General features: G+C 39.2%; 1 protein-coding gene and 1 long non-coding RNA gene across 3 annotated transcripts in view; both read left to right on the top strand.

Moving 5' to 3' along the window:
• Positions 1-1,535: 1,535 nt before the first annotated feature.
• LOC123516755 (transient receptor potential cation channel subfamily A member 1 homolog) overlaps positions 1,536-12,066 on the top strand; it is a 30,755-nt gene continuing 20,224 nt past the window's right edge. The window contains exons 1-2 of one of the 2 annotated variants that reach the window (XM_045276382.1): positions 1,536-1,630; positions 4,768-4,847. In XM_045276382.1, coding sequence (XP_045132317.1) covers positions 4,775-4,847 — 73 coding nt within the window. In that variant the 5' untranslated portion in view covers positions 1,536-1,630; positions 4,768-4,774. Of the gene's footprint in view, positions 1,774-4,767; positions 4,848-12,066 lie in introns of both variants that reach the window. The other variant, XM_045276381.1, reaches the window with a different exon arrangement.
• Positions 10,646-11,975, top strand: LOC123516758. The gene is made up of 3 exons (XR_006678273.1): positions 10,646-11,401; positions 11,577-11,752; positions 11,857-11,975. It is a non-coding gene; the product is annotated as an uncharacterized LOC123516758 (long non-coding RNA).

The raw sequence follows: 12,066 nt of genomic DNA, 5'->3' as shown, positions 1-12,066 counted from the left end.
CAGTACTAGCTCACTGAATGCATGTATGATGTAGCAAAAAAAAAAAAAAAAAAAAAAAGTTACACATTTTATGTACTGGATAACCACTTTGAAATGATAAAAATTTCTTACTTTGAAGTTACTTAATTAGTTGGTGATGGCACTAATCTAACTCAGAACTGTAGCATCTGGATCTTCTTTACAAGTATGGAAATTAAATGTAGAATTGTGATCAATGGAATCTAAGTAAAACAGCTTTAGTATGAAGGTAAAAAAAAAAAAAAAGATAAATGGCAGTTTAATTCCTAAGGCAAGAACACAATTATTGATTCGTGTTTTTTTTTTTTTTTTTATTGTCAGTTACGTCAATCTGGGATATGTCAGTCTATATCCTGGACTGACATCTTAAAAGAGTCTGGTTTCATAAAATAAAAATGAAGAGGCAAAGGTTCCCAATTCCATTCACCTTCAGAACAATAGTATACTCAGGAAAACCTTCAATAGAACTTCTGGATTCTATCTACAACTGTTATTAACTTTGTGCTGATGATCAGTTAATACTAAGAAGGCTGTCAAAATTTCTGTGATATACCTGCAATTAACAGACTGAGTAAATGTAGAAGTAAGTCTTATCCACTGAGCTTTTGTCTCACAATACCTGTCCACTTTGCTCTTTGCTAATCAGACACTGGAATTCCTAGTTAGAAAAAATATTGTCCATGTGCCTGATATCCATTTACTTGTACTCTATGTAGAACTAATGTTCATGCTCCCACTGACAACAAAACTAGTGTGCATGGTTAAAACTGTAACAGAGTCCATGAGATCATTGGAGCCTGCAGTGGATGAAGAACAGCCTCCCATTCAAGGAATATAGAGTTATCTTTTATGTTCCCAACCCTGCGTCTATCTGCGACTGCAAACCAGCAGATTGCCATTCCTTTCATTATTGTAATCATGGTTGCTTGAACTTAGACAACTTAGAAAATGTTGTCCAGCTTACGTAGCCAGACACTATGATCATTGTTTTCTTTCTTAATAAAGTTGTAACTGAGAGAGAGAGAGAGAGAGAGAGAGATAATAATAATAATAATAATAATAATTGACAATAAACCGATTTCATAATTTGCATTGATATTCAAGTGGGTTATAATTACATAATAATATAATTACTTTGAATTATTTTGCTGTTGCCCGCTTTGCAATAAGAATGAACTATAAACTCAATAAACTGCACAATAAACTACCAAATTGTGAAGTGAACAACGGCAACAACCAACACATGCACGAGATCATCATACCTTCAAACATCGTGCGTCTGGCAGGCCGCGGCTCTGCCTTTCCTGCTACGGAAGAATTTTGTTGAATACCTTTTTTCAGAATGGACGACACAATTAATAACATTAAGTAACTATAATAATCCTCACAAATTGCCTTGCACATCAAGCGTTACATTGAATTTGATGTACATGTATATAGATACATAATCGTGTAACAGCAGGAATGAGGAGTCACGTTGCTCAGCCTTCCCTTGTAGTTGGCAACTGGTACTGCAGGGTAGTCAGTTCCGCTTTTCATTCTTTTCCTGGGGATTGCCCCTCCCAGCCAGGGTGTCCCTGCCTCTGCAGTCTGACTTCTTATCAAGGAGAAGGTGGGTGTTTGCTCGCGCACGAGCGGTATGTAGTGTTTGTTTGTTGACACCAATGCTTAGCTGGTGATTTGTCAGCTAGTTGCGAGGTCGAGGAGCAACTTGAACCTTTCAGTGGTCACCTTCACTACTACTTTTAAGAACACGTAAGTTTATACTTATTCATTTTATCATTATTATAGCTGGTGATTCACAGTTATTAAGCCAGTGCCTCAGTATTTCTGTATGGTGTGGAGGATGTGACTGAATTAAACTTGTTGAAAGTGACATAATTAAAGAATATGGATACTTATGCTTATATATATTTTTTTCTCAGCATAGGTATTATTTTACAATTAATCCATCATGCACTGCAACATTGAAAATATGAATTTTACACACTTATTGAATTCCAAGAAAAGTTATATATGAGTTTTCGTGGAAAAGGCAAAATTATTATTTAGATAAATTCGGCTCTTCCCCAGCAAGTGTGGGGATTTTATGGAATGCTGGGTTTTCCGGTGGCAGAGAGAAAAAAAGCGCTGATTAACTAGTAAAACGAGGGATAAAAATGGTTGACAAGGTCATTTTGGTGTAGTCATGCATACGGTACCAGGTTTTACTGATGACTATAACCTTATAATATTAAAGATAAATATCCTTAGACACGTGGCACTTTCCGTTAAATTCCCTTGACCTGATCCTAGAGTAATACCGTAAACTAATAGCCTCTAGAACGTTAGAAATTATTTTTGCTTACCTTGTAGGATTCTGACAAACTGTCTCACTGATCTTTCGTCACATGTTAGTATATTTGGAGATATTTGTGTTTCTGTGTTTTACGAATAATTACTAAATCCTTAGGCGCCATTGTTGTTCGGAATTGTTTCGAATCTTGGGTGTTCGAGAAAATGTTTCGTTCGAGCGTGATTGTGGAACCATGACTGGAAGTGTGCATGCACGGTAAGTTCTTCACAGCCAAAGAAATGTTAGAGAAAAGATATCAGCCAATCAAATGGTTTTCTATCTGGAAGTGAAGGTTGACTGCCGTGTGCTGTTTTTGTTTTTTCAAAGTACTGTGAAGTGTCTCTTGTGTCCGTTAGAGTCCAGCTTTCTTGAAGAAGGTGCTTGGCGGTGAACAAGAACCCTCGAGTTAGACACAATGAAGCGGCAGTATCTACCACGTTAATAGTGTAAGCTAATTTAAAGGTTAGGTTAAACCAGTGTCTCTGTAGGGGTCCAGGCTAAGGTAATATCCTCTTTGGGATAGGTTAGGTTAGATTAGTATCTGAGACGATGCAGGTTAGGGTAATATCATCTTGGGGTATGCTAGGTTAGATTAGTATCCCTGAGAGGATGTGTCGAGTCATCGTTGGAAACGTTTTTAAATACCAAAATTGTCACCCTTGTTGTAGAGTTACATACTTATCAACTCTGACGCATGAAGCGTGATACTCACTCATTTTAGCTTAACTTTTATCTCACAACCATCGCCTCTAAAAACGCAAGCATTTTTTACAAATATTTCCCAGATATTCTATTTAACATATTTTCTGAGGGAAATTGTAAAACCGAATTTTCCGGATAATAAAACGTTCTCTTTCCTTCAGTTTGTAAGTCTTCACCTGACTGAAAACTTAAAATCCCCAATGGCTTTGCCCCCTCTACATACCCCATCAGGGTATCGCCCTAGACCTGACCAGGGGCTGCGCTCCGTAGAGCTGTGCTTCTCACTCTTTGGGCTTCCAGGGGTTCACAGCTATGTTGCTAATTATAATTATGGAAGGGCTGGCATATCAGTGAGGTGAAGGTTTTCCTGCTCATAGTTTGGGAAGACCAACAGGTGACTTACATTTCCTTTGTGACACACACACACACACACACACACACACGGCCCGGTAGCTCAGTGGTTAGAGTGCTGGCTTCACAAGCCAGATGACCGGGGTTCGATTCCCCGGCCGGGTGGAGATATTTGGGTGTGTCTCCTTTCACGTGTAGCCCCTGTTCACCTAGCAGTGAGTAGGTACGGGATGTAAATCGAGGAGTTGTGACTTGTTGTCCCGGTGTGTGGTGTGTGCCTGGTCTCAGACCTATCCCAAGATCGGAAATAATGAACTCTGAGCTCGTTCCGTAGGGTAACGTCTGGCTGTCTCGTCAGAGACTGCAGCAGATCAAACAGTGAATTACACACACACACACACACACACACACACACCAACTAACTAACTACACTGAAGGAAAGGAAGGAAAGAGGTAATATGATAGCAGTATATAGGATAATGAAAAGGATAGAAAAGCTGGACAAAGATGATCTATTGGATCTTGATATGAGGAGCACTAGAGGACATAGAAGAAAACTGAAAGTGAGTGATTGCAGAAGAGACATAAAGAAATATAGTTTTCCTCACATAAGTATAGCAGTGTGGAACAAATTCATGATGAAATGGTGCGTGCAAAGACCATACATAAATTTAAGCAAAATTTTGATAGAAACGGATCAGGAGGCAGGACAGCATGAACTCTTTTTCTTGTATCTCACAACTAGGTAAATACAACCAAGGTAAACACACATACTTGGACCGATACCGCCTCCGTGTGATTCCTACCATGGTGTGAGCGACTAACTAATAGGATAGTTGTCTAGTTTCAAGCACCCCGCTCCTCCCCCATTGTATTTTTCAGTATGTGTTACTGCAATTCTAGTAAATTAACTATATTATTATTGTTGTTGTTGTTGTTGTTGTTGTTGTTGTTGTTGTTGTTGTTGTTACTACACACACACACACACACACACACACACACACACACACACACACACACACACACACACACAGAACCTGACTACCATTAATTAATTAGCTGGTGACTCATTGTCAGTGTCCACACTTCCATACCCTTCATCCTCAAGTATACTTGTTTACGTAACCATTTCCCTAAAAGGTTATCAACACTACCAGTGATATGCAAGCACATTGTGATGTGATGTGATAAGATGGGGTGCAGTAGGTATAATCTATAGCACAATTTCTAAGTACTAATTGTTTATATAATGATTGAAAGCCTGCAATTTTTAACTGTGAAAGCTTTGCTGTTGCACAGGAGAGAGAGAGAGAGAGAGAGAGAGAGAGAGAGAGATTCACTTATAAACTTTTTTCATCTAGCACCAAGATGAAGCAGACTTCCATCCCACTGTTGGTGCAAGATAGTGGAGGTAATAGACAGCAGCAGCAGCAGCAGCAGTGTGAGTATTGCCTCTGGTAAAGTACGTATGTGTATTTACCTAGTTGTATTGTATAGGGCTCGAGCAGGGCTCAGAGTGTCTTGTCTCCATGTCTCCATTTATCCAATTTTCTTGAAAATTATGCACAGTACATACTGTAACAACTTCATCACTCAATGCATTCCACTTTTCCACCGTTCTGCTGTATGTGGAAAACTGTATTTTCCAATATCCTTCACACACTGCCTCATCCTAATATTTACATGTCCTCTATCTTGTAAGGTTGGCAGTCCCATTTCCTTCAGCCTTTCTTCATATGTTAGGTCCTTTAGTTCTGGCACCATCTTTGTAGCTATCTTCTGAATCCATTCTAATATTCTTGTATCTTTTTTAGAGCTTGGTGACCATATCACAGCTGCTATTATATTCTACATTTCTTGCCAGTTTTCTGCTCCTCCCTTATTTTTCTTCTACCCACTTCTTGAAATTTCATTTTAACTTTTAATGGCGTTTCATTTCCCTCACTATGTTTTTTCAACTATATATATTTCTTCATTTTGTTTTTCTATACCCTATTCTTCATTCTGAACCACTGAAATAATTTTCTTAGTAATTTCTTTCTTTTCCTATTCCCTCACAAATTTCACTGGGTTTTCTTCTCTTGTGATCCATATAATAACCATACATTTCTTTTTGTCCACTGTGTACCTCACTAACTCTTTCTTTTCATTAATCATTAGTATCAATGTATCCTTGATTTTTTCTCATTTTTTTGCTTGTACACATCTGCAAGGTTCACTTTTTCATCCTCCTGTTCTTTTTTGCATGCCTTCCTCCACTCTTCCAGCTTTGTTTCACTAATCGCTCCTTTTCTTGCCCCCACTTTAGTGTTCCCTTTTTTCTTTAACCCCTCCAGTGCCACTTCATAGTCCTTACACTTGTCCTTAATGACACTCTTTCCCTTTTTTATTTCTTTTTCTTCCTGTCATTGTTCATCTCTATAGTATTCTCTAATTTCCCACATCTCTCTTTCAGTTCTTGATTTTCCATGAACAGCTGATCTTGCTTCTCGAGTATCCCAGGAAACATCTCCCTCAGACTCCTAATTTCTTTTTCCACTGATATTGTCTTTCCCATATTGGATTTTTCCTCTTTAAAACAAGAAAATTCCCTTTCAGTGTGTATTTACCTAGTTGTATTGTACAGGGTTTGAGCGGGCCTCATAGTGTCCTGTCTCCATATCTCCATTTATCTATTATTTCTTTAAAGTTATGCACACTGCTGTAACAATTCCATTATCCAATGTATTCCATTTTTCCACTATTCTGTGTGGAAAATTGTATTTTCCAATATCCTTCACACACTACCTTATCCTGATCTTTTCATATTCTCTTGTCCTTCCATCGTGTGTGTGTGTGTGTGTGTGTGTGTGTGTGTGTGTGTGTGTGTGTGTGTGTGTGTGTGTGTGTGTGTAATTCACCTCGGTTGCCTGCTGGTCACCCAGCCAGTCTTCCCCATTATGGAGCGAGCTCAGAGCTCATAGACCGATCTTCGGGTAGGACTGAGACCACATCACACACAACACACACCCAGAAAGCGAGGCCACAACCCCTCGAGTTACATACTGTACCTATATACTGCTAGGTGAACAGGGGCCACACATTAAGAGGCTTTCCCATTTGCCTCGCCGCTTTCTGGGATTCGAACGTGGGCCTCTCGAATGTGAATTGAGTGTGCTAACCACTACACTATGTGTGTGTGTATTTACCTAGTTGTAGTTTTACCTAGTGTGTGTGTGTGTGTGTGTGTGTGTGTGTGTGTGTGTGTGTGTGTGTGTGTGTGTGTGTGTGTAGTTATATGTATTATAAAACCTCTGTAAAATCTGATATTTATGTTTTAGTTATATGATAAATTGAAGATTTATATATATATATATATATATATATATATATATATATATATATATATATATATATATATATATATATATATACAGTCAACCCTCGGCTATCGCGACTTCAGCTATCGCGTTTTATTGCTATCACGCACCCATGAAAAGCTGCTAAAATTTCATTATCGCGACCTCAGATGCCTGCTATCGCGCGCCCAGCCATGACGTCATGGGGTATCTGAGCGCTCATTGGCCAAAACCGATACCAGAATTTTGGCCGATTCCGATACCGATACCACCTAATTGGGCAGATACCGATACTACTATCGATACCGATACCACCGATACCGATACTACTACTTATAGTGATTACTGCACTGGACACCAGGATGAGTTGGTGGACGGCGATCGTTATCAGATGGGAGGCTTTGTTTTGGGGGATGCTGTAAGTCCTTCTGAGAACGTTTGTGAAATAGGAGCAATTCTAGAAGCTTTTTGAAGCCATTTGCAAAGGTAAATTACTCAGTAATCAATATCTTATATCGAATATATCACTAAGTAGTAAATTCCTTTTAGGTATCGTAAGTATCGGCATAAAATAAGCCGATACCGATACCCAAAAAATGGGCCGATACCGCCGATTCCGATACCGATACCGATGCATCGGTACATCTCTAGTAAATACAATGAGCTGATGTAATTTTTTTTATGTTATAACCTTGACATGTTTTAATTGGTACCAATGGATTATACAGTAATTTAAAAAGAAGTAAAAATGAGGGATATTAGGAGTAAAATTTGTGGTTGCGGTACCAATAACAATTTTCACCATTAGTTGTTCAATTCGGCTATCGCGTTTTCGGCTATAGCGCGGCTATTTCGGCCCCAATTGGGCGCGATAGCCGAGGGATAAGTGTATATATATATTGTGAGGGGCACCGCATTATTTCCCCTTTATTTAATTATATTATATGCGTATGTGTGACGCCACCCAGCGCGGGCTCCTCGGCAGTCTTCAGCTGAGGTAACACGTGCGCTCTGGGCACAGGAAGAGACGCGTGTGCTGGACTGTGTGTTAAGAGGTACTCAGTAGTCATCGGTCTGGGAGTTGTGCCCTCCTTTGAGTAGCGGGCTTGCTACTGGGTAGACCGTGACTGTTAGAGCAACGGGCTTGTTGTTCTAGAAGTGTAGTTGGTTTGGCTGCACTTGTTTTGCGTCCGTCTTGTCTTGTGGCGGCAACGCGCGGAGGACGCATTGTCTCGTCCTGTTTGTCGTTGTGGTGGCCATGGTCACCAGTGGGGTTTGGTGGGCGGCTGTGTGCCCCATCATCTTTTGTATAGCCCCAGTATTATACTGTATTGTAGTGGTTATAGCCACGCACGCTAGTGAAAGCTGAGAAGCTTCGTGCTATCGGCCAGTGCGTAGTTCTCGTCCGTCAGACTTGTCTGTGACGAGTATCTGGACTCCTTGTATGGCTGGTTGTCACCCGTAGGTGGTGTCTGGGCTTGTGTGTACACCACCGGATGTGCTGTACACATCATATGTTGTAGTAGTCGTAGGGTAGGGGAGCGAGTCAGTCTGACAGGTGTTAGGAAGCACTTGTAGTAGGATAGTATAGTAATATACTGCGCGTGTTGTCCCAGTCTGTGGGCAAGGCGTGTGGAGAGGCATTAATACTTCATAGAGAAGTGGGTGGAATTGTCCTTGTGGGCGGTTTCTCTAGGGGGTATTAAGGCCTCGCCCTGTTACACATAACATCTACCATTTATAAATTCTACTTGGTTGGGTACAGGAGGAGAAGGAGTTGCTAAGGAGATTCCCTTACAGTGGGGGAAGTTATACACTGTTGGCGACCTTGAAAGAACCTGAGTGTTACGGCTGCTGTGATTTATAGTAGTGGGGACTCTGTGGAGTGTTATATTCCCCACTGTACTGACCGTAACAAAGTTGGCGACCTTGCCAGGATAACACACTAGTGAGCTGTAGCAGTCGTATATATATATATATATATATATATATATATATATATATATATATATATATATATATATATATATATATATATATGTGTGTGTGTGTGTGTGTGTGTGTGTGTGTATATATATATATATATATATATATATATATATATATATATATATATATATATATATATATATATATATATATATATATATATATATATATATATATATATATATATATATATATATATATATATATATATATATATATATATATATATATATATATATATATATATATATATATATATATATATATATATATATATATATATATATATATATATATATATATATATATATATATATATATATATATATATATATATATATATATATATACACAGTATATGTGTATATACAGTCGGCGCCACGGGTATTGGCGCGAAAAATGTGCGCCAATACCCGTGATGAATTATTAAGGACCCCCATTTTACACCTAAGAAAACCGACACTGGTATTGGCGCGAAAGCACATGGTAGAGTAGGCTGAGCTTAAGATCCACGTGCAGACAATAAAGATCTCAGTTGCCTATAGAATAACTCAGTTGCTTTTTGTGATTAGTCGTGACCGCATCAATTGTTTTTTTCCGCTCTGACGTGCTGTGTTTTTTGTGGGATTTTTGTAATAATGCCACGAGGCCCAGAGCTCACAAGGGAGAAAATTGCAGCAATAAGCTCACTTTATAAGGCAGGAAAGTCTAACAAGGATATATCAATCCAGACCAGAGTATCGTTGTGCAGTGTCCAGAGATGGACAAAGAAATGCAAGACAGCGGGAGGTGATTATCCCCCATTCCAAGTCAAGAGGACTGGACCAGCTAAAAAGACATCAAAAGGACTCTGAAGGTTATCCAAAGACAGGTGGAAGCTGAACCAAGGATAACAGCTAAAGAATTGAAAGAAAAAAATCCAAAACTCCTGCAAGATGTGTCTGTTAGGACAATACAACGCCGCCTCAAGGACGATTTGTCTTATGAGCATCGGGCACCACGACGCAAACCTCTTCTGATGGAGAAACAGAAACACAATCGTGTGAAATTTTGTAAGAAATATCTAAATTGGGACAATGAAAAGTGGAAGAAGGTTTTGTGGACCGATGAGGCTACATTTAATGTTACTGGGAACCGAGGAGGTAAGGTTAGGCTCCGTCTGGGTGCGGACCCGTACCATCCCAAGTACACACAGGGGACAGTCAAGCACCCTGATAGTGTCATGGTAAGGGGTGCATTTGGGTATTATGGTGTGGGCAAGCTGGTTATATTACCTAAAAACACAACAGTGAACAAGGAATCATATTTGGAACTGTTGTGTGACCATCTCGAGGATTGCTTTGATACCTGTAAGAGTGAGTGAGGTGTTCATGCAGGATGGTGCCCCTGCACACATAGCAAAACTAATCAAAGAATGGCTTGAATTTGTAGGAGTGGATTACATAAACGATTGGCCTGGTAATAGTCCAGATTTCAATCCAATTGAAAATGTGTGGGGACTAATAAAACGAAGACTACGAGGACGTAACACAGCAACTGTGGAAAAGCTTGTGAAGGAGATTCAGGACATTTGGGACAACTTAGAACCCTCAATGTTCCAAAGACTGGCTGAATCTATTCCTCGACGCCTTGAGAGCTGTCTGAAAAGGAAAGGACTCCCCACAAAGTATTAGAGGCTGATAGGTTCTACATACATGTTAGTATTGCACTTGTTTTAGTGCTACAGATGAAAAAAAAACCATCGCACCAATACCTGTGGCGGCGACTGTATATATATATATATATATATATATATATATATATATATATATATATATATATATATATACACACATATATATATATATATATATATATATATATATATATATATATATATATATATATATATATACACACACATATACATACATACATATATAACGAATTTCTGGTTTAATGTACTATATAATGTTAGACCAAAAAATCCGCATAACGTACAATCACATCCGTTTTAGTGAATTTTCTGGGTTTTAATTTGCTGGGTGAGGGACGAAGCGCGGCAGCTTCGCTATGATTGGCTGGCCCAACACACAGGTAACGTGTTAATGAAGATGGGGAAGAAATCTGAGAAGACAAGGAAGGTTCTTGGTATGTAAACAAAGGCGGAAAATTTGCAGACGGAAACGATCCCTATCGTCTGACAAATTCATGCAATAAGTTCATGCGGAACGTTGAAAAATAGACGGAAATCGCATTAATCGATGGATAAAGTGCTAGTGTGACACCGACTTCAGGACAAGACTTCTATAATCAAGAGTTTGGAGGAGGGTGCCAAGCAGTTGATGCTGGGAGATGAAATGAAACTTTAACGGTTGACTGTCCATCATTTGGGGGAAGTGGGACCAGATAAAAGAAGCCTCATCGGTCGTCATTCAGACTGGACAGCTGCGACTCCGAGACTTGACAGGATGGAGCTGATGCTGACCACCTGGATTGAGGACCTAAACCAGAAGCGAATGCCTGTTAACCAGGCTTTGATCATGGACAAAGCGAGATTGCTGTGGGACGCCATCAAGGTGGAGGAAGAGGCAGAGCCACAGCCACCTTAGGGACACAGCCATCCACCTCAGAACCACACCGGTACAAGGAATTCAAGGCCAGCGGGGGATGGTTTCTATAGTTTAAGGTGAGTAACTTAAAATACGTAGCTTACACGTGGTGCATATATACATGTATTTGTGTCTACAGGTTTCAAATAAAGCCTGAAATAGATCGTATGTTATACGTACTACAGCTATTTTATAAATTTAAATATGTAAAATCTAAAATAGCTGACACATGGTGCATTTCTCTGTTTCTAGATGCGGGCAGCGCTTCATAATATCAAGATTACGGGGGAGCGCGCAAGTGTTGACGAGGTGGCAGCAGAAGCCTTCCCTGATGAGTTCAAGAGGCTGGTGAGGGAGGGAGGCTACTCACCTCGCCAAGTTTTCAATATTGACGAGACGGGTCTGTATTGGAAGTGCATGCCCAGCAGGTAATATATTTACGAAAATTAATGTAATAAGTTTTTAGTGTATAAATTTAGATGTTAAATGTCATTAAAATGTTAATTAATCATAACTTTCTCAAACTTTTCAGAACATTTGTGGTGAGGACAGAGAGGTTGGCTCCAGACTTTTTGTGTTAGTGTTTTTTTGTATTAGTGTTTTTGAACATTTGTTGTAATGATAGTCAATAAAACACCTCTTGTTTATTAATATACAATTTTATTTAACCCATATAGTATGTTGGGGATACTTGGTTATTAATGGTACAGGTACGTATATATGATTTTTTTTTAACCCATGT

The sequence above is a fragment of the Portunus trituberculatus genome, chromosome 41 (genome assembly GCF_017591435.1).
Source record: "Portunus trituberculatus isolate SZX2019 chromosome 41, ASM1759143v1, whole genome shotgun sequence".
NCBI lineage: Eukaryota > Metazoa > Arthropoda > Malacostraca > Decapoda > Portunidae > Portunus > Portunus trituberculatus.
This window is presented reverse-complemented; position numbering and strand designations above follow the sequence as displayed.